Here is a 21,460-nt window from a genome sequence, read left to right on the forward strand (position 1 = left end):
AGGAAACTATAAAGGAAAAACATTACTGCCTTAGAGTTAAATTAGCTCATGCTTGCTTCTGAAATTTATTTATGTGTTATGCAGAAATTCTTTAATAATATAAATACATTTTTTTGGTTCAATTATGGAGTAATTCTTTAAAATAAAATCTACTTTTGAGGATTCATATCTAGTCAATGTAGTGTTGAAGTAACAAGTGTATGACCTCGTATTTAAGTTAATTTTATTATGTTATGAATAAAGAAAAAGAGAGATAAGGTAAGTCATGACACATTACCATTTACCAGTCACCATTCAAAGATAAAGGGGTCAAAATAATTACCGATACTTATACATACGACACTTAGGAGCTTCATTTCAATTTAAGGGTCTATATCCATAAACTTATCTAAACTCACAAATGATCATGATAGTGGTTTAAAAAAAATAAATTAATCACACTTACAAGCCACAAGTTATAATGATAATATAGAATATTCATATTTAAAAAAAAAAGTTATTGTAGATCGGTTGTTAATGCTAAGAATAAAATTCTTCAATTGATAAAAATATTAAAAATATAATGTGAAATTGAACCCGAAAAAATAAATTATACTACGTAACAAAATTGACCAAACAGAACATTTGGGGTTGGAAAAGGAAAAAATTATATTATGAGAGGAGCAAAACGACCCGGAAAAGTGGAGTGAGGAGGATATGCATAGACCCGAACCCCGAGGTCAAACCCGTGCTTAACCCGGGTCGCCTAGGCCATGGCCGTGGCATCCAGCTTAGGCCTCGGCCCAAGCATTAGCCGAGCCCTATCGAGGGTCTTGGCCTGGGCTCGGCCAGGGGTCTTAGCTAGATGCCTCGGTTGGCTAGTCCGGGGGCCCGATCACGAGACTGGGTGCGATCTAATATTGTTGCAACCATTCCACCTCTTTAGGTGGATGATTAGGGGAGTTGGCTAGTATAAATCTCCTTGTATTTGTTTTTATTAGGGCATGATCTTCATCTACATTGTCTGCACAACCATTATTGTAATAGCAATTATACAACATATCAATACAACTTTATCTTCGTGATATACATCCTTGTCTTTTCCATAATTCTATCTCCTTATTTTGTCATTTACTATAGTGCCCTTATTTCTTACTTATTGGGTTTGATAATTCGGACCTCGGGTTAATTAAATCCATCACATGGTCTACATTCAAAAATGAATTGTGGACAATTACAATGTAGACCATAGTCTATTGTATAGTGATTGGGGGAGAGGGGATGTGTGTGTGTATATATATATATATTACGGAGTATTTCTTTTTTTTTTTTTAATACTAAAAACTCTATTAGAATGCAGTATATAACTACTTTCTCAACCTGTTGAAGCACAAGAGTCAATATCGAACCCACCACCTCCCATATAAAGGGAAGGGTTTGATACCACTAGATCACAAGGTCCTTGGTAAAATATAGAATATATATTCCTTTTATCTATGCTTCTTTTCTAGAACACCACAATAGAAAGTATTATTATTTTATACCACAATAGAAAGTATTATTATTTTATAATCTTATTTATATTCCTTTTATTTTTATTTCATAAACTAACTGGATGTACAGTAAATGTGTTACATCTAACAATATTACAGTCTATAACATATTACTTGGAATAACAAATGAAAATGAGTAAGCCTATAATAAATCATGAGTTTAATTATCTCATGAACCTCTTTAATAATGCATATAGGGTAGGTTCAAATGACAACAACCCTTGTAAAAAGTGAAGACTCATCTCAGTCGCTCATCAGGGTTCATCAATGGTTGAGAATTTTAGTAAAAAAAATTCAAGTCAATTTTATAATTATTACAAACTTTCAAACTTAATTTGTAATATTTATAAAATTAACCATGTATTTTTCTCATTATTTTTCAACAACCCCATATAGATAGATTAGATTAATTCTCACTTTTTACGAACATCCCATATATATATATATGTTTGATCTCTCATATAGTCTTAGAATTCCCATGAAGAAGAGTTGCATACAAGAGTTGATTCCAAGTGTCAGGAACACCAGGCAGACACCAATGGCTACAATCATTTCCCTTGGCATCATAGCCGTAGATTGAAGGGTGTCCATCTTTCCTTAGTTGAGAAAGTGCGGTCACATCTAACAGTGTCACCAACTTAGTCATGTTGCTCACCACTTCCCTTACCACCTCTGCTGCTGCATTTGGGCTGCCATGGTATACTGACCCCACAATTGGTTGCCTTTCTCCTTCACAACTTGTTCCCCTTCTCCCATTCCATTCCTCGCCTCTATAAACATATATAATTAATCACTCATGAGATAAACTTTGATTGTTGAAGTCTCATTTGAAGCAAATGGTGATTCAAAATTAAAAGGATGGAAAAAAGTTTTTAGTCTTACAAATATTCGTTGCATTACCAAAAGTTGAATAACATATCAATAACTTTGCAGGATTGTGACTGATTGAGGGTAATCCTAGCGAAGTTGGTGACGATTGGTTTGGCAATTCCAAAATTACAAGTTTGACTCCCTGTGGGAGCGACCTATTGGTCTTATTGGTTTGAAATGAGCTAGACTGGCTGGTTTTTATTTAAACATTAATGTTTTTGTTCGTCACATAGATAGCAAAAATAACCATAATCTTGTAATAAAGTTGAAAATATACCTTGTAACTTTTAGTGGTTAGGAATCAAAACGATTAAAGAAAGAAAAAAAAAATACTGTACTTTTGCTCCTTTAAAAGAAAAAGGAGAAGGGTTACCTGGAATGAGTTGGAGAGGTCCCTTGGAAGAACACTTTGGTTATGGTAGGATCAATGTTGGACTCAACCCATTTTGACCAAGTTTTCAGCCCTTTCTTAAAGGCAACCAAACGATCCATGTCTTTATATACTTGCTCTCCTTCTTGCATATAATCCCATCTGCAAATCAAAAGGAAAATTGATATTTATTGGAAAAAAAAATAGCATATATAATATGGTATAATGTGATATTTGTAATATGCCAAGACTTTGTAGTCTAGTGGCACTCGATTGTATTTTCATATGAAAGGGGGTCAGTTCGAGCTTTAGTGGAGTTAATATTGACATTTTTGTGGTACGCTTCAGTAGGTTGAGAAAGTATTTACGAACAATACTGTAGTAACAGGAGTGTCACAATGTTACTCGAATGTGCACTATGGGTGACACCTAGGGGTGTAAATGAGCCGAGCTGCTCACGAGCCGCTCGGTCAAAGCTCGGCTTGAGCTCGGTCAAATTCGAGCCGAGCTCGAGCTCAAATGTCTTAGGCTCGTGGCTCGACGAGCCGCTCGCGAGCGATATATATATAATATTATAGTTTATTTTTAATTTAAACATGAATTTAAAATCAAACATGTTAAATTCGAGTTTAAAATTGGACTCGAACTTGAGTTCGAGCATGAATTCGAGCTCAAATTCAAGCTTGAACTCGAGCTCGAGCTCGAACAATCGAGCTGTTCGAGCCGAACTCGAGCAGCTTGAAAATTGTCGAGCTCGAGCTCGAACTCGAGCCGAGCCTTCCTTAACGAGCTCAAGCTCAAGCCACCCTAGGTTCGAGCTCGGCTCAGCTCGTTTACACCCCTAGTGACACCTACTTTGTTATTCTAACCGCAATAGTACTCAAAAATGATATTTGTAATATTAAAATAGAAATAAAAGATATAAATCGATAAACAACATCAAATTTAATTAATAATTTTGATTATTTATGAAAAAGCCACAATGTTACCCGAATGTGCACTATGGGTGAAACCTATTACTTTGCTATTCTAACCGCCATAAGACCACAAGAAAGTAAACTAGAGTAGGTTCTTTATAGTTGACCGGCTCAAACAATAAGACCAAAATCACACTATATACAATATATTATATACTATGTCATGTGAATAGACATTTTTCTCATAAACTTTGGTCACTCGCAAATTGATTAAGTAATGATATATGATCAGATTTTACTGAATTTTTCATCAGAATGACCATATATACTTAGGAAAAAAATTGAGAATATATTTTGACAATTCTTTTAGCTGTATGTATACCAATAATGAAAATACTAGCGCACTAAATTTATGAGACTGAAAGTATGAATAACTTTAAAACAATGTGAAGTACGTACGGTTGTTTCCTTCCCTTGTGAAGCCACCAATGCCAAGTGTTGAATATGAGGAAGTCAAACCCTAACCAAGCTTTGCCATTTTGGATTGAATCAAGCTTCAGAACTTCACCTATGTTCTCCTTAACCAGATCAACCAGAAATGGATTCCGTGATAACATTATAGAACTGTTGAACTCCTGCACCCATTCCAATATATGGTAATTATTAAGCATGTTAAAAATGTCACGTTAATACAATAGTCGATAAATATAAATTTCAGACATTTTAAGTGGCTATTTTTTGGTACAAATATATGTGGGGTCTACTTCTGATTTGGGTCCGGTCAAAGTGGATTCGGGTTCTTCGTAGTTAGACGAAGAGATTGATATATTGTACGCTCAAAACGGATAATAGGTGAATGAGAAATTGGTTCTCAAAGTAGACCCATTAGAGTTAAAAATTGGAGAAAAAAGGTTTAAAGTGAGCTTTTGTCTCACATTAGTTTGGGAGGTGGGTTTGCAACACTATTTATACAAGAAGCTTTCTAAGCTTTCTAAGTGGGTGCAAATGAAATCTCAAAATGATTGGCCTTGTGCGATGGTCAGCACTATGAATCATTTTTCCGTAAAATATATCCTATTACTTGCGTTATATATATATATAAATATATATATTCGAAATTATTTATATAATATAAATAATATATATATTTTCGTATATATATTATTTTGTGTATTTCGACTTATTCTTCCAACAAATTGTACATAATTATTACCGGCAAAATAAACGTGGAGAGATCACCATTTCTCTGAATTGTGAAGTTTGAATCAGGGAGAGATGCATGTAGCATGCACGTTAGGGATTGCCATTGATTGAGGCTTAGAGAGTCCCCAACGAACATCATCTTCTTCCCCTTCAATCTCCTCATAAATTCCTTCCCATCAAATCTGCACTTGAGGGAAAATATAATGTCTAGATTTAATTCTACGATACTAGGAAAGATATTGTAGAAATGTTTGTTTGAAGTATATTCTCAACCATATTAATTACATATATAAATTAATAATAGAGGAGAGTTAATTTTTTAAACGATCTTGATTTTAATTACTATTTTAGTTATTAAATCTTAATTTTGCCTAATAAAGTCTTTAATTATAATTTTTTAAAATCTCTTTTAGTTCTTCAAACTAACTTGTTAAACAATCATTGAACAAAATTAGAAGTGAAGAACAAAAGTAAAAACATAAGAATTTTAAGAATGAAGTGTTGAGAATCTATCCTTAGCTTACTTGGGCAAATCACATGCAGAAGGTTGCCATGTGTAATGGAGATAGAGTTGATCCGGCCGTCCATTTCCTTGGCAGTCGAACTCTGTCTCCATGAATAACGAACAATCCGATGAATTATAGAACGGATACGATGCATCATACACCCAACTTCCTTGGAACATATCACACTTACTAATTGTTTGTTGTGATGATGAATCTGTGCGGTGATAATAATGGTCTATCAACATGGCACCACCTGAATGCAACAACAACATCAGATCGAAGAACAACGTTGTTAACAGACTACTGCAGCCCCAACTTGCACACATGTCGTCTGTGCTTAGCTTCATACACATTAAGTTGCAGATCAGATGCTCATGTCCCAGATTTGGACTGGTCTATATATGTGTGTGTGTATAAAGAGACACAGAGAAGAAGGATTTTTTTTTTAAAATAAAATTATTTCAAGTAAATAATGATTTTGTCTCATGGGCAGCTCAGCTCAGTTTCTGAGACTTCTAATGTGTGGTGAGTTCGTGATTTGCCTTTCTATTATCTATATCTATATATATGTATATAATGCCATCTTTGGGAAGAAGCAAAGCATAATGATCAGTATTCAGTAATGCATTTTCATAATTGCCACCGTTCAACTTCAATAATTCAATGCATCCTTACAAGGAAAGCTATCCCGTTGTCCTTTGTTGGTTGCATGTAATTATTTTCTATTTTTGTTTTTTTATAAAGATATTATAATACACCAACTAATTTGAAATACATACAAATTTATATAAGAGAAATTCTTTTTACACAAGGGAAGATAACTACTATCATCATACCACAAGTTACTTGGTAGAAAATAATAGTTTTAATTTTAAAAAATAATTTTGTACATTTTTGTTTGTATGTTAGGGCAATTGTACTCTGAGTATAGTACGGATTTAAAGGTGCCTCCTACGGTTATGACCTATTTAGAACACCTCGTAATTTGACAAAAAAAAAACAAAAAAACAAAAGCACAAGAATGCATCAAGAGTGGTGTACAATTAATTATTTGTCCTTTTTTGTTTAATATATAATACGGAGTATATAATAAAAATAATATTGGGTGATGATATAAAGATTGATAGATATTAATTGATGATATATTAGAGAAATATTAAAGGCTATAGCACTCTTGCATGTAGAGGGACTAACACTACCCTATTAGACAAAACAAATTAATATATTCATAGAAATTAAAGTCAAATAGGTTTGAACATTAGATGGTGTTGTTCTTTAATTTGATCATCCAATCATTTGCTTGTACTAACTTTAGATTATCCCATAGATGGCATGGAAATTGGAATCACTATTACTACAACTAGTATTTCACCCGTGCGATGCACGGAATGAAAGATTTATGCATATATGTTACTACCTCCGTCCCATTTTGGTTGTCTGATTCGTTTAACGAGACTTGACTGAAGTAATTTTTAATTCAATTTTTCATAATATTAAGTTTAACATTAATATATAAAATTTATATATTTAAAAACTACATTAAAAGTACTATTAAACACAAAAAATTAAATTTAAAAATAATAAAAAATTACTAAAGAAAACAAGCAATGAAGAAAGAGTTGGTTTGACCAATGAATAGTAAATAGGACAGGTAAAATGGGACAGGGGGAGTATAATTTAATGCAAAATCGATTTGTAGATGAATTCAATGTTATATGATTATAATTATTTCTATGTTGTAAATAGAAGAAAAAAATGATATGTTGATAAGGATGCTAAGAAATAATTAATAATTTGAATGGTTATAATATAGTTTTCAATATATTATTATATTGTGAACAATTGGATTTCTGGTAAATAAAATATTTTAATCATTCTTCGGAAAAAAATACCGAATTCATATTAACATTAGATTTAGAAAATAAATTTACAAATTATTGAAAACTTCTTTGTAAACAACATTAGTTGTTTGCTTACAACATCTTTCTAATTCACTACAAAGTAGGATCTTTAAATCAATTGGATTACTAACTCTTGAAACAGCAACATATAATTGGCCATGCACAAACACTGATTTCTTTAATAATAACCCGACATGAGATAATGTTTGACCTTGACTCTTGTTAATGGTCATAGCATATGATAGCATTAAAGGGAGTTGTCTTCTATTGAACTTAAATGGTAACCTTGGATCTGAAGGCGTCATACTCATCTTAGGAACTAAAACCCTTGTACCCGAATGACTGCCTGCATTATCTTAGCCTCTATTACATGTTCTGAAAGTCTGGTGACTACCAATCAAGTACCATTACATAAGCCCAGCGAGTGATCAATGTTTCTTAACAGCATAACAGGTGAACCAACTTTCAAAGTCAACGAATGGTTTGGTATACTTGATGCCTTAAGACCATTAAGGAACTTAGGTGTGTGAACGTCTGCCAAAACTCCATTATCATTGTCAGTTTGACAAACAGAATCACAACTAAGATATATATGTTCTGCTCTCAGCTTCGTGCATGCTACTCATGTAATCATTAACTGCATTCACCACATCCAATGTTGGAGCAAGAATTGCCCTAGTTTCAAGAAAACTATTATTACACGAACCATTCTGAAACATAGGAAATGTACTTTCAACGATTGTTGCAATCGTGTCACCATTTGATAACAATAGCATATCGTCTGGAATGTCAACCTCTAGACAATCTTCTGTTGATGCACCTGTTGTACCATCCCCAATTGCAGCTATCCATTTTGCAAATTGTTCAACTTGTTGTTTTTCTACGGCATTCTCCACGCTATTCAAATGTAGATAATTTGTCAACCTAAGAACCGTACAATTGCGCCATAGGTAAGATGAATTTATCGTTGCAGACACAATATCTTGCCTAGAGCCCTTTGGTATTACAGGTAAAATCTGCCTGAAATCATGAGAAGTGCCAAAATGTTCATGTTTTCACCTTGCATTTAAGTTTATTTTCCTTGTCATTGGTTATAATTTTACCCAAAATGTTCCTCATTTGATTCATTTGTGTGTTTATGTATAATTCTTGATGATAACTTAGATGAATTGGATGATTTTTGGAGCAGTTTGGATGCATGTTGAGTCAATGGAAGCTTAGAAGAAGCTATGAAGATGAGAGAAACACCTCTTGAAGAACCAAAGAGTGATGCTTTTAATGGTCTTGGTCATTTAGACAAACAAAGGCAAAATTGGAGCAAAAGAGCAAGAAGTTGAAATTCTCGCACAATTCGTCCACTGCTCGGTTGTTTGACCATATCTCTTCGTAGGAATGTTCAAATCAAGTGTTCTTTATATCATTGAAAAGCTAACTTGAAGGGCTACAACTTTGATGAAGACAACAAACGCTAATTCAAAGGATTTAGGGGTGAAAATTAGCCTAGAAGACAGATAATGTGCACAGAAATCCTTCCCACAAAAGGCCACAATTGTGGCCACGGGTTTGGCCATTGGGCAGTATGCCCCGCATTTTTGGCCACGGGCTTGGCCACACCCGTGGCCAGCGTTCCTTGCATGTATTTAACTCCGTTTTTGGCCATTTTAACTGGGTTTCGACCCATTTTAGAACCCTAGCTTCTCTCTTTCATTTTCTTTGATATTTTTAGGTTAGATTAGGCTTATATTTAGGTTCCTAAACATTTTGGAAGCTTAGATTGAAGCATTTAAACCTGGATTTCAAGGATTTCATATCCATTTTCACTAGATAAGTTGTTCTTCTTTTTAATTCATTTCTTGCAATTTACTTTCTTGTTTTGTTGCTTTGATCTTTATCTTGTGTTTGTTATGGAATTCCTAGTTGATTATGAATCTTGTGTTATTTTTCATTATGCTTATGTGTGATTAGTTCTCCTTGGAGGGAGGTAGGGATGTAGGCTAGGTATTTGATGGATGATTTTGAATTGGTTAATGAAAGTTGAGACGTGACTTTGATGTTGTTGATTGACATGATTATTTGAGTCCCGATTAGGGAGTGACAACCTAATCTATGTTGAAGGAGTTGATCAACCATGCTTCACCTTTGAGAAAAGGGGAGTGTGTGATGTTATGAACACCAAGTGTTTGATGAAATGCCTCTTAGACATTCTTGAGTCATGAGAATGTCTTTGAATGTTCTAGGAGTGTGGGATGACCTTGAGAAAAGCTTCCCTATTGTTATATGACATCTATATCTTTTGGTCCCCAATTTGGTTTCAATATCTTGACCAACCTTTAGTTCCTATCTACCTCCACTTTATTATCAATTGTTTTCATTATAGTTTGTTGTTCGATATTGTGTTTGTATCCAAATTAACCCTTCGGTTTAGCTAGATTTCCATAAGGAACATTAGTATCTTATGCTTGGAACACTAAAGCTCTACTCCTATCGCCAATCCTTGTGAGAACGATATCCGGTGTAAGGATACCCTCTTACACATCCACTCACACAAAACACTACTCCATCAAATCACCACTGAGAACTACAGTCTTCGTCGCCTGAAATTTGCTCGCTGAATTCGTCGCTCACTGAATTCGTCGCCTTCGTCGACTTCACTTCGTCTTTTTTGCTGAAGAGTAGCTTGCTCAATAGGAAACGCAGAAAACTTCGGTGTAGTGGCAATAGTGGAGAAGCGGGAAAGGTTAGTGGAAAGGCTACGGACGATTTTGCCCTCGAATATTAATCATACTACAAGTAATTTAATACGCGAATTTTATATCCAATGGTTGAGATCATGCATCAAAATTAAATCTAATGGTCTATATTTCATCCTATTTCTCACCTAAGAGACTAATTTCATAGAATCCTATATATATATATATATATATATATATATATATATATATATATATATTTCTATTCAAATGTGACCGCGCCTTCCCGTGCGGTCGGTGCGGCTTACACCACTCAATGTTAAGAAATGCACCACTCAATGTTAAGAAACGCACCACAATGAAAATGCATAAAAACACCTCATAACTCCCCTTATTCTAATTGTGCATTTCTGAACACTGTGTGGTGTATTTTTTATACCTAGTGGTGTATTTTTTGGTGATGTATACCTAATAGTGCATATTTGTGTGGTGCATTTCTTAACATTGAGTGGTGTAAACCGCACCAACCGCACGGGAAGGCGCGGTCACACCTGAACTTTACTCTACTCTATATATATATATATATATATATATATATATATATAATTCAAATTTGTGAAAATAGAGATAAAGTTATGTAAAAAATAAGTCTTGGTGTTAATTACTCAATATAATTTTAATTCTATATATTTTCACGTGGTCAATTTTAAAATTTTAAAAATATATATACATAGGCTACTAAAAATAATATAACTCGGTCTCTGTTGTTCACATGTTCTTAAAAACTTATTTAATATAACTCCGCCTCTGATGTTCACATGTTCTTAAAGACTTATTTAATTATTTTCCTTTCTTTTGAGTACATTACTTTTACACCCAAGAAGAGTCCATTATCTTTCAAACAACTTTTTTCCCTCTACATAAATTAGTTGGCTAATACAGTAATATTTAGAAGAATAAAAAATAAAAGAGAAATAAAACGATTTCCTTTCCCTAGTATATTTCCTCTAACGTGCAACCCAGAAGAACGCAACACCGCTTCCATAGGATTGCTTCATATCACCCAACACATAATTCTTTCTCTCTGGGTTTATCAGATTCTCTGTTTCCCTTTCCAAAAACCCACAAAGTAAAGAATGAGTGGGGATGGTTTGAACACGAAAGCAAACAGATGCCCTTCAATGGTGTCCGAAGAGTCATACCCAAACCTCCAACTTAATGACCTTTTCGAAGCCAATGATAACAATGTAAGTTTATATTATCGCGAAGTTGTGTGTACGTATAAATATATAATTATTCATATGTATATGAAAAGGTTTATAATATTGTATGGTATTGTATGTGGACTTTTGTTGGTTATTTTGCATGCATTGTTGCTAATGTTCATTTGATTATTTGTATGGATTGCTTTTGGGTAAGGTTCATTATATTTCTAATTAAGGTTGTTTTTAGCATTGGATGCTTAACAATTCTAGGAATCTAGGGCGATAGATATGTGTTCTTATTGCTAAATTTCTAGTTTTTTTACTCTCAAGAAAATCTTGGCATGCTGTTTATAAGTTATTATTGTTAAATTTTGAGTCTTTTAACTCCCAAGAAAACCTAGGCATGCTCACTAGCACAAAAATATCATAATTTGTGTTTGTTCTTGACTAAAACATAAGCATAAAGTGACCGCGAATTTCTTCAAACTATCTGTTTGGCTGTCTTTTTCTTGATGAAACTAGTGCTGTTTATTCAATGTGATCAATGCAAGTACTATTTTGTGCTTATTGGAAGTTTGATTTCACCATTTTGTCCACTACGCGTACTAAGCTCTTCCCACGGTTATTTTTGTGTATTCGTGACTCCATGATATACATTTCTTGTACCTAAGCAATGCTTAATCATGTATGGGAAGAAATGAAGGTTCAACTGATGTAGTAGATATGTTTTTGACTAATTAAATTGTTTGAGGGTGATTTATAAATCATTGGATTTTCCAACTTTCAGGTTTCTGAGGCATCCGATTCGGAGGAAAATAATGGCTTTTTTGTGCAATCTGATGATTTGATGTTGGAAGATAAGGCCGTGGGAGAAAATGACAAAGTTAATCCATCAATGTTTCATGACAAGCAGCAGCAAGACTATTTCGATTCTTGCAGCAATCAAATGACGAATAAATACTTTTATTATGATAGGCCACTGTCAGAGGAAACCGGGGCTTGGATACCTATCTCTCTCCCGCCAATGACAAAAATGGATCGTGAAGAATGGAATGAGGGTCTTTATGCGGATGGGGGCTACTTCCCGGATGATGACATTGACATGGGGTGGGATCAATATATTCTCCAAACTAAGGAGATGACAATGTGGGATGTGTTTCGTGACATGCTAGTTGTTGCAAGAGAAAAAGTCAGTGCTTGTACATCCATCGATTTCCATAGATATACGGGACGATGGATTTCAAACCGTGTGCTCGAGCAAGCTTGGGAAGAGATGGCTCAAACTCTTAAAGATGCTAATTTCGGTAACATTAAGAGTATCCTTGAGGCGGAGCCCCCAAGATGGTTGCCCGACAGTGCTGCAGCCGCTTGTATGCTTTGCAATTCGCGTTTCCATCCAATCATGCGTTCTAGACACCATTGCAGGTTTTGTGGAGGGATATTTTGCAACGGGTGCTCTAAAGGACGGATGTTGTTGCCTGCATCGTTTCAGACCTCGAACCTGCAACGAGTTTGTGATGTGTGCTCTGTACGGCTTGAGCCAGTCCAATCTTACTTAATCGACCAGATTAGCCGTGCAGTACAGCTTCCAACTCATGATTTAACGGATCTAAGTACGCTGAGATCATGGCTTAATTTTCCTTGGGGGCAGTCCATGGAATATGAAATATATAAGGCTACAAACACCCTGAGGGCATGTTCTAAGGCAAGTACTTTTCAACTTATATTTCATCGATGCACCGACATATATTTCTTGATATAGACGCATATAGAGCAAAGAATTAACAAAAATGCTTCCGTCATCATTGTATTTGTATATGATTCATATTGTGCTCATTGCAGGCTGGGTATTTGACTCCCGACAAGTCCATTCCAGACGCCATTCTTAAACAAGCAAAGGGCCTTGCTATTCTAACGGTCGCAAAAGTTGGTGCAATGGTTACCTACAATATCGGGACTGGCTTAGTTGTAGCAAGGAGAGACGATAGATCTTGGTCTCCTCCTTCCGCCATATCATCTCTTGGTGTTGGTTGGGGAGCTCAGGTGACAAATATTTACACATCTTTAAAAAAAAAATTAGAGAGAAGGTATTCTTAAATCTAGGATACAAAACATCATGTTACAATCAAATGCTGACTCGAATTTGTTTAATGGTAGTGATTCAATGATTTCTTCTTTTGATGCTGATGGCTGGCTATCCATTCTCTTGCTGGCGTATTATGCAACTGTACAAATATGGAAACGGGTATTAAGAATTAATGGTTAGGATGTTGTTTTGTCTGAACAGATTGGAGGAGAAGTGACAGATTTCATAATTGTGTTGAGAACAAGTAGTGCTGTGCAGACTTTCAGCGGAAATGCTCATTTATCTGTTGGAGCAGGGTTGAGTGCTGCAGTGGGCATTGTTGGAAGGACCGCTGAAGCTGATTTACGCGCTGGTGATGGCGGTTATGCTGCCTGCTATACTTACAGCTGCAGTAAAGGTTTGCTTGCGTTTCTTTGTCATGAAACCAAACTTTTCAAGTAATCTTTAATATTCTCATCTCAAGGAAAATGGTTCAATCAATAATACTCCTTTTGTTAGAATGGTGGCATTATCATTTGGATGCCACTAAAATTACATTACCACATATTCAACCAACTTTTGTGTATGAAATGATTAGTCAAACACTTGAAGAGGTAGGGTGGATGAGGTTAATTATGAAAATCTGTCCTTGACTTGCAGGTGCATTTGTGGGATGCGCTCTCGAAGGAAGTGTGGTGACAACCCGGACTCGAGAAAATTCAAGGTTTTATGGTAATCCGTCGATCACCACATCAAATATTCTTCTTGGATCCATGCCACGACCCCCTGCAGCTGCTATCTTGTATCACGCACTCTCCAAGTTGTATCAGAAAATAGGAAATTGATTGATGAAAGCATATTGTCCTGAACGTATTCTCTGATGAATGAACTATGGAATGATTCAGATGATTTTTTCCGTTGCAGAGAATTGATGGGAAGGGGGAATACAGAAGAATGAGTTTAAGTCCAATTTTTGCATCATATTTTCGTTTGAGGTTGTGAATTTATGTGGAAAATACATATATTTTGTATTAAAATAATATACTCCGAAATATATAGTTAAATAAGTGCAACCTGGAGAAATTTACATAATAATGCAAGAAAGAAAATGTCTGGTGGTGGAGGGGGGAGGGGTTGAAGGGTGGGTAGGCTTAGGAAGAACATAAGAATACAACAAACCATGAAACATGTTGGATTAACTTAGACAGCAGCATGTTCATCCAGTTGATGTCCTTGTCTCAACATCTTGTCTTTAATTCAGTTATCACATCCACACAACTTCTGTTTTTGTTCCATTCTCAATCTTCACCTGTGAAAAATGCATTTGGAGCTCTAATGTCAAAGGAAAAAAAAAAAAAAAAAAAGTAATGTTTAGAGCTGGTGTCAACAAACCAAACCTAACCTGGTCTTAGAGCTCCCGAGGGTGAGCTCGAGGTCATCTGGACCACAGTCCTCGTGAATCCTCTCCCCTTCCCAGGGCTTCACAAAGCCTGCTGTGTTGCTCCCGAATGCAAATTCATCTGAGACAGCTTCAGCCATTGGAACGTCAGCAGTGTGATCAAAGCCTGCGGCAATAGCAGGTGAACATGTCCCACTCTGTCCAGGAGTGGAAATGAGAGATCCGCGATGATGGGGCAGAGTCTGGGCTTTGAAGCCCAGTGGATTGGGAGAGACAAGATTATAAGTTGGAGAAGTTGCCCCACCATGTGGGATTTGTATCCCAGCAAGCCATTCTGAATGAGGAGGATGGGTCTGGCGGCTAGGGCTTACAGGTGTCGATGAAGGAAGGAAAGAGTAGTGTGGTCCACCCCAGCCAACACAGGCAGAAGGACCATTCCAATCACTTCTTATTCTGGGGGTCTTGCCAGTTGGGGAGCTCAAGGGAGGGGTGACAGGAGCACTTATGGAGCCTCCATGGAGATAGAAATGAGGAAACTTGGAGGAGGAAGCTGATGACGATCCAGATGAGAGGTTTCTGAGCCACGGGATAAGGGAATTCCCTTCCACGCTGGCATTAGCGACATAAGAGGAAGACGCTGGACTTGGCATGGAAGAGGAGGCTGGACTTGGGTTGTAGGAAGTGCAGGGGCTTGTCTGGTAAGAAGAGCAGGTGCTAGCTGAGGTAGAGCCACCTAGAAAATCTGTGCTTTCCACAGGTCTACATCCCTGCAGGAATTGTTGGACAAAGAGGCATTTGCATTATTATTATGGCTTCTGGAAAAGATCAGGCTAACATGCATTATATTGCAGGAATGCAGGACATTCAATTCAGTGATGTTGATTTTTGCCGAACACAATGCACTGTCCTGAAACAGTACTGCCAACTAATGCATAATATCTAAGACATTCTACCTAAGCCTGGAAAAAAAAAAAGTGAAAATGGTCACTTTTACAGCAGATTGTGATCTTTAATTTGTGGATAATACCTTTCTCTGAAATGTCTATACATGTTAATTCTATCACTACCAGTGGAGCAAAGTATTGTTTTCATAATAGCAATGTAATAATTGCATATAACCATTGAGAAATCCTTATATGAAAAATATCTATCCTTCTACCAGCTATATTATTAAATGATGAGTTCAACTACTAGGAACTAGGTGAAATATCATGGTGGACCAATGGAGCAACAGTCATAGCATGAGAATAATGAGTGAAGTAATATAATCAAGCTCAGAAAGACAAACATCCAAAAATCCCCTATGAAGCACTAGCTATATAACATATGATATTGCAATAATCACATCGGTGTACATTTGTATATTTTACATTCTATTACATGTACACCTTACTCTCCTTTTTTTAAGTGACGAGGAAAATCCACAACAACTACCCGAAAGTGTGCACGGGGTAAACCCCGTTTTGTGAGCCTAGCCGACAAAGGACCACAGTAAGGTAAACAGTCTAAGTTGCACATAGCTGACCGGGGGCACAAGGAGCATTGGATACATTTTGAGTTAAAATGTGTTAGAATTACCTGTTCCACACTAAAGAGCTTTAACCAAATTAAAATGCATTAATCAGATCTAGTTCCACATTTAGTAATCAAAGCAAGCCTTGTATTTCCTAATCTATCTTTATGATTCACAGTTCCTATCAACTATCCAAAATTATGGGATAACTAAGTCCTAAATTCTCTTCCTAGAATGGATGGCACATGTAGTAGGACAAAGCACCTAAAACAAGTAAAAGGACAATTATTGCTGAAACACCCAGAAAGCACTCTTACTTCTGAGTTCCATTCACATTATATAACCCAAATAATGACCTTTAAATAATGCAACCTGTCCTACAAAATAAGGAACATTCACAAGAATGGTAAGAGGAAAAGATGCTGGTTTTGAAAAAAGCTAAAGAAAGAGCTGAGAGAAAGGGCATATCTTGCAAATGAAAATGGTAAAAAGGAAAGACCATTAGCCAAAAAGCATGTTTACACCATATTTATGAAAGGAAAAGGTGGAAAAAGAGTACAAGCATGAGCTTGTGCAGTTTTTAAGAATCCCGAGAAGGGGATTTGAGAGAGTTCTCAAGGGTATTATTGTCTTTCCAATCCCAAGACGATTTCAGGGCAAAAAACAGAAGAATCTTTACAATTTCAGAGAAAATGAAAGAGATATCACAGAGTTCACGTTCAGGTGGTGTCCGTCGGTGAGGTCAAAAGGGCAGCATCAGAATCTACTTTTATGACACTATTGCAATAACACAATCTCAACAAACACCTGCTCTTTCAGAAGATCATTTTTCGCAGTACACTCCGCGAACTTCCTACCGGCGCACGTTAACAGTAGCACATTTTGCTATCATTATAATATCTCCCATTTCCTTTCGAAACCCCATTGAAATGGCTTGGGAAGCCGAGCTGCTAAATTGCGCCCGGGTAAGACTGGCTAACTTGCGCCAACAATGGCGATCACTGCTTCGGACTCAGCCATACAATCGCATTTTCGTACTTTTCGTACAGCGCATGAGCGAAGCTTAACAGAGATCATCGCTCATCAAATTGGAAGAGCAGATTGCAAAAATACAACAAAATCGTAATAATCTAATTCATTATTGGGATTTTCCTTTTTCCAAAATGAAAAACATAAAATAAAATCAATTCGAGCTCAAAACAGAACTGCACGTTTCTAACTAAGTTTAACCTCGAGGTTGAAATATATGAACACATACGCATAGGTACATACATTACACATAACGAAATTCCAGGAATGTACCTTGCGGTAGGTGGTGCCGTCGAGCTCGACGGTCCAGCCGGCCTCGTTGCAGAGGGCTTTGAGGACCTCATTGTTGTCACAGTGCTTGGGGAGATGGTAGTTTCCGTACAGTCTGAGTCCGGCGAAAATTTTGGCCGCTATGGCCCTCCGCCGCCGCTCTCTCCGCTTGTTGTTCTCCCTCTCCTTCCATGTCGGCATCCTCGTCCCCGACGTCATCTCCTACGATCCTCCGGCGAACAAAATGAGGGCTTCAATGATGGCTCAGAGACCAGAAATCACGTCTCCGTGGCTTTCAGTAGTACGACTGAGTTAACTCGCCGGCGTGCAATCGGAGACTTGAGGTGAACTGAAAATGGAAGGACCAAAGGAAGCCGGTGAGGCGTATATATACTCTACATTTCGGTGGCGCTCAAAACGAAAATAGTGAAATTCTTTGGGTTTATTGACGAAAATAGCCTCCTTTTCAACTTCTATTTTTCTATTTTCTTTTAATAATATTTTTAAGAGAAAACAAACAAACAAACATGCCCTCAATTATTCTACATAATGTAATTGCACCCTGAATTTTATTATTGTTTTTTTTTTAAAATGATTGACTCTTCGAACTAGGTGTTTGGTTGGGATGAGAGAATTAAGAGAAAAATAATTGTAATTTGGTGTAAAAAATCAAATCGGAATAAAGTATGAATTTAAATTACATTATTTTGTATGGAGAAATAAAATTATTGGGAATGAAAAGGGAAGAAGTGGTATAACCGTATAAAGACTAAAATGTTCATGTGTAATAATAATAATTGATATAGTAAAATACGGATGTACGATGAAGATACTCTTGTATTAATACTAAAGCGCGTACAAGTAAGAATATCCTATACGAAACCGGTCTACGTGACAGTGGGTCAAAAGTTCCCGGTCTTTTTGATTATTCAGGGGATAAAACAGCCAAAAGTCCTTCTGCCCGCAATAAATGCGCCTTTTATATGTGGCCTCGAGAGGAGTTCCGGCCTAACGACATGTGCTACGCGTGTCGAGCATGCACCAATCACTGTAACGGTCCAATCGCTCGGTAGCCAAGTGTTAGCCTGGGATAAGCCAAGGTTCCAACCCGAAATAGGGGACTAATGTAAGTCGGGACGATTGTTCGACCGGTCCGTAGAGACCGGGATAACGACGGTCTAGAGAACCGAAGAATACACCCTCGGAGGCGGAATGTAGACCGGGAGGTCGGAACAAGAAGACCGGGATTTTATCCCTATCAATAATAATAAGGGAAAATGATTATGTTAGTCTATTAATTATGCCTGAATTATAGACTCAATCCACAAATTATTGTTCTATACAACTTTTCTCCTTTAGTTATGTTGATTGTTGAAAGTAGATGTTTCAATCCATTACTTATAAATTTTGTTAAAATTAAAATTTTATTTTAATTTGTTAAATTATTAGATGAAAATTGATCATTTTGTAAAAAAATTTCAAGTATAACAAAATAAGTTTTTCACATTAATGATTTCACGTGAATGTTGGGTTTGTTGTAATGTTTATTACATAAAAATATGAGATTAATTTTCTCTATTATTAAATAATAAATGTAATTCTTAACTGTTTAATGCAAGTATAAATGATTTTTTAATTTTTAATCATGTTCTGATTTTGATCTTCTCATACTGAATAATTAGAAAGCAGGATTATTTTTTTTTTTTTTGAGAATAAAAACTTACTGCATTGAATCAGAATTCAAAATGTTTACAAGAAACACGGGTGGAGAGTATAGCCACTCCCCGCAACCTGACTCAGAAACGGCTTCCCGAGCAATAGCATGATTTTGTTTTGTATAATTTAAAGATTAAAATTGCAATGTAACATGATTAAGATTGCAATTCGATAAAATTTTTTAGAATTATGTTCCTAATAAATAATTTAACAATTGATTTAGTTTATTAAAAAGAATTAAGAATGCTTTGAATTTAAATTTTATGGAAAAAAATTACTTGAAATATTGATTATACTATTTATCAATGAAAATAAATTATTGAAAATAATTAGTATAAAGACTCAATTGCTCTTACATAATAAAGATATGTGAGTGGGTTCGAGTCTCGGTGGAGGCAACTGTTGACTCCTTGTGTTTTAATAGGCTGAGAAAATAGCTATAAACAAATATTACATTGTAATGGAGTCAGTAGTACTAAAAAAAATGGACTAAAATCGTCATTTTTTTCTCATAATAATAATAATAATAATAATAACAATAAAGGGTAACTAGTTTTTTTTTTCTTTTTTATTTTTCCCTTTCCTTTCCATGTTGAATTACAATTCATATGGGGAAAGTATAAATTGCAATTTCACAAAATGAGGGAATTGCAATTCCCTGCAACAAAAAATTATAATTTTAGTTGTCAAAGAAAAACATTGCAATTGAATTGCTACTATACTCTACCAATCACCCTTAATATCTCGTTGTTTTCTCTTTCACTTTTTAAAATGTTCGCTAACATAATTTTTTTATCAATGTAAGTCTTTCTTATACTCATTCGGTTCCATTTTATGTGTCTAGCTTGATTATCATAATTTGATTCAAATTATTTACAATTTATTTGTTTGAAATATTTTGTTTAGTACTTCCTTTGTCTCATTTTACATGAATATTTCGTTTAACGATATTTGACTGAAATTATTTACAATTCAATTTTTTTTATAATATTAAGTTTAAGATTAATATATAGAATTTATATATTTAAAACTTGTATTAAAAGTATCATGAAACACACAAAAAAAATCAAATTTATAAACAATAAGAAAATATTAAATAAAAAAGCAAACAGAAAGATTTTGTTTGAACAATGAATATTAAACATGATTTACAAAAAATAGAATATTTTGAGTATTAGTATATAAAATGTGTTCATATATTTATCTCAAGAACAGTACTTCATGTCATAAAACATGAAAAATCGAATTCAGATATTATAAAAGAAAAATAAGTAAAAAAATATATTAATTTGACTAAAAATAGTGGACGCAATACATGATATGAAACTATTAGTAAGGGATAGATGGAGTTCTTTAAAATAGCGAAGGCTTAGCAAAATGAAAGCATTAAATGCTATGTGTTAACTAAATTAATAGTAAGTTGTATAACACTAGCTACTTGGTTGTATACTATCGGGGTTTCCCCCTCCATTCTAAATAAAAAATTAATCGTAAGTTTTTGTAGTTCAAGAATTTAAGAATAATTTTTTTAAAAAAATTAACTTTTTTTTTTCGAAAAAATTAAGACTTTATAAAAATAAAATAAAATAAAATTAATGGCCTTTTCTGTTGATCGAAATCTTTACGATCAGTTCAAGTACTGTGTGTTAAAGTGTAACATTTTATGGTCTACGTATACTTGCCAGTTGCAATACAACAATAAAAATAATGATTTTTCTCAAAAAAAAAAACAATAACAATAATGAATTATAATTATAATTATAATGATAATAAAAATAAATAAATTAATGGTAAGAATATCTTAGTCACGTGACAAGAGATGGTACACAGAAAATCGGTCAGTGCTCTATCTCAGTCCTTTGATTGGGGGTTCGTTTGGGAACGATGACGGTATGCTGTGGCCTGTGGGGACCACTCTGGATAAAAGTGGATCACTTTATTGTTTTCGTTTTTTAATTATGTAATAATAATAATAATAATAATAATAATAATAATAATTCCAATGACTCTGTGGTCTAGTGACACCATAATTAGAGTTTGACTGTTGACACCAAAATACCAAATGATAATTGGTTATATACTCAGATAGTTTGGCTTGGGAATCACAAGTTGCGAGACTTTTTGTGGAAGTTGTCTATTGAATTAGAGTTCTACAATGGATTTCATATATCTACTCCCTCACTTTTACTCATTGATGTGGTAAAGGGTGATATATTATCTTCATTTTTGTGGTCCCAAAAAAATTTAATTGAATTGAGCAATCTAAGTTCATTT

At 35.0% G+C, this 21,460-nt stretch overlaps 4 protein-coding genes across 4 annotated transcripts; 1 reads left to right on the forward strand and 3 right to left on the reverse strand.

Moving 5' to 3' along the window:
- Nucleotides 1–1,691: 1,691 nt before the first annotated feature.
- LOC116023059 (protein trichome birefringence-like 43) lies at nt 1,692–5,890 on the reverse strand. Its single transcript, XM_031264015.1, has 5 exons — nt 5,417–5,890; nt 4,903–5,074; nt 4,149–4,324; nt 2,776–2,934; nt 1,692–2,302 (listed from the first exon to the last, which is right to left on the reverse strand). Exons 1-5 carry the CDS (start codon nt 5,749–5,751, stop codon nt 1,990–1,992), a joined length of 1,155 nt encoding a protein of 384 aa, XP_031119875.1. The 5' UTR covers nt 5,752–5,890; the 3' UTR covers nt 1,692–1,989.
- A 1,990-nt stretch (nt 5,891–7,880) lies between these two features.
- LOC116023431 lies at nt 7,881–9,114 on the reverse strand. Its single transcript, XM_031264432.1, has 2 exons — nt 9,089–9,114; nt 7,881–8,319 (listed from the first exon to the last, which is right to left on the reverse strand). Exons 1-2 carry the CDS (start codon nt 9,112–9,114, stop codon nt 7,881–7,883), a joined length of 465 nt encoding a protein of 154 aa, XP_031120292.1.
- Nucleotides 9,115–11,151: 2,037 nt separating this feature from the next.
- Nucleotides 11,152–14,184, forward strand: LOC116022077. The gene is made up of 5 exons (XM_031262631.1): nt 11,152–11,236; nt 11,982–12,899; nt 13,037–13,237; nt 13,482–13,677; nt 13,920–14,184. The coding sequence occupies exons 1-5, from the start codon at nt 11,171–11,173 to the stop codon at nt 14,102–14,104; spliced, it is 1,566 nt and encodes a 521-aa protein (XP_031118491.1). The 5' UTR covers nt 11,152–11,170; the 3' UTR covers nt 14,105–14,184.
- An 82-nt stretch (nt 14,185–14,266) lies between these two features.
- LOC116022078 (BES1/BZR1 homolog protein 4-like) lies at nt 14,267–17,814 on the reverse strand. Its single transcript, XM_031262633.1, has 3 exons — nt 17,474–17,814; nt 14,662–15,425; nt 14,267–14,568 (listed from the first exon to the last, which is right to left on the reverse strand). The coding sequence occupies exons 1-3, from the start codon at nt 17,687–17,689 to the stop codon at nt 14,565–14,567; spliced, it is 984 nt and encodes a 327-aa protein (XP_031118493.1). The 5' UTR covers nt 17,690–17,814; the 3' UTR covers nt 14,267–14,564.
- Between the last annotated feature and the right edge of the window lie 3,646 nt (nt 17,815–21,460).

This window comes from Ipomoea triloba, chromosome 6 (assembly GCF_003576645.1).
Source record: "Ipomoea triloba cultivar NCNSP0323 chromosome 6, ASM357664v1".
NCBI lineage: Eukaryota > Viridiplantae > Streptophyta > Magnoliopsida > Solanales > Convolvulaceae > Ipomoea > Ipomoea triloba.

Coding starts and splice junctions, on each gene's coding strand:
- LOC116023059 (XM_031264015.1), bottom strand. CDS start 5,751: ATGTGTATGAAGCTAAGCACAGACGACATGTGTGCAAGTTGGGGCTGC. Junction 5,075..5,416: donor TCTGCATGTGATTTGCCCAA/GTAAGCTAAGGA, acceptor CCTCAAGTGCAG/ATTTGATGGGAAGGAATTTA. Junction 2,935..4,148: donor CACAAGGGAAGGAAACAACC/GTACGTACTTCA, acceptor TTTGATTTGCAG/ATGGGATTATATGCAAGAAG.
- LOC116023431 (XM_031264432.1), bottom strand. CDS start 9,114: ATGGATATGAAATCCTTGAAATCCAG. Junction 8,320..9,088: donor ATGAAATCCTTGAAATCCAG/GTTTAAATGCTT, acceptor TCATGATTTCAG/GCAGATTTTACCTGTAATAC.
- LOC116022077 (XM_031262631.1), top strand. CDS start 11,171: ATGGTGTCCGAAGAGTCATACCCAAACCTCCAACTTAATGACCTTTTC. Junction 11,237..11,981: donor TCGAAGCCAATGATAACAAT/GTAAGTTTATAT, acceptor TCCAACTTTCAG/GTTTCTGAGGCATCCGATTC. Junction 12,900..13,036: donor CCCTGAGGGCATGTTCTAAG/GCAAGTACTTTT, acceptor TGCTCATTGCAG/GCTGGGTATTTGACTCCCGA.
- LOC116022078 (XM_031262633.1), bottom strand. CDS start 17,689: ATGACGTCGGGGACGAGGATGCCGACATGGAAGGAGAGGGAGAACAAC. Junction 15,426..17,473: donor ACGGCACCACCTACCGCAAG/GTACATTCCTGG, acceptor CAATTCCTGCAG/GGATGTAGACCTGTGGAAAG.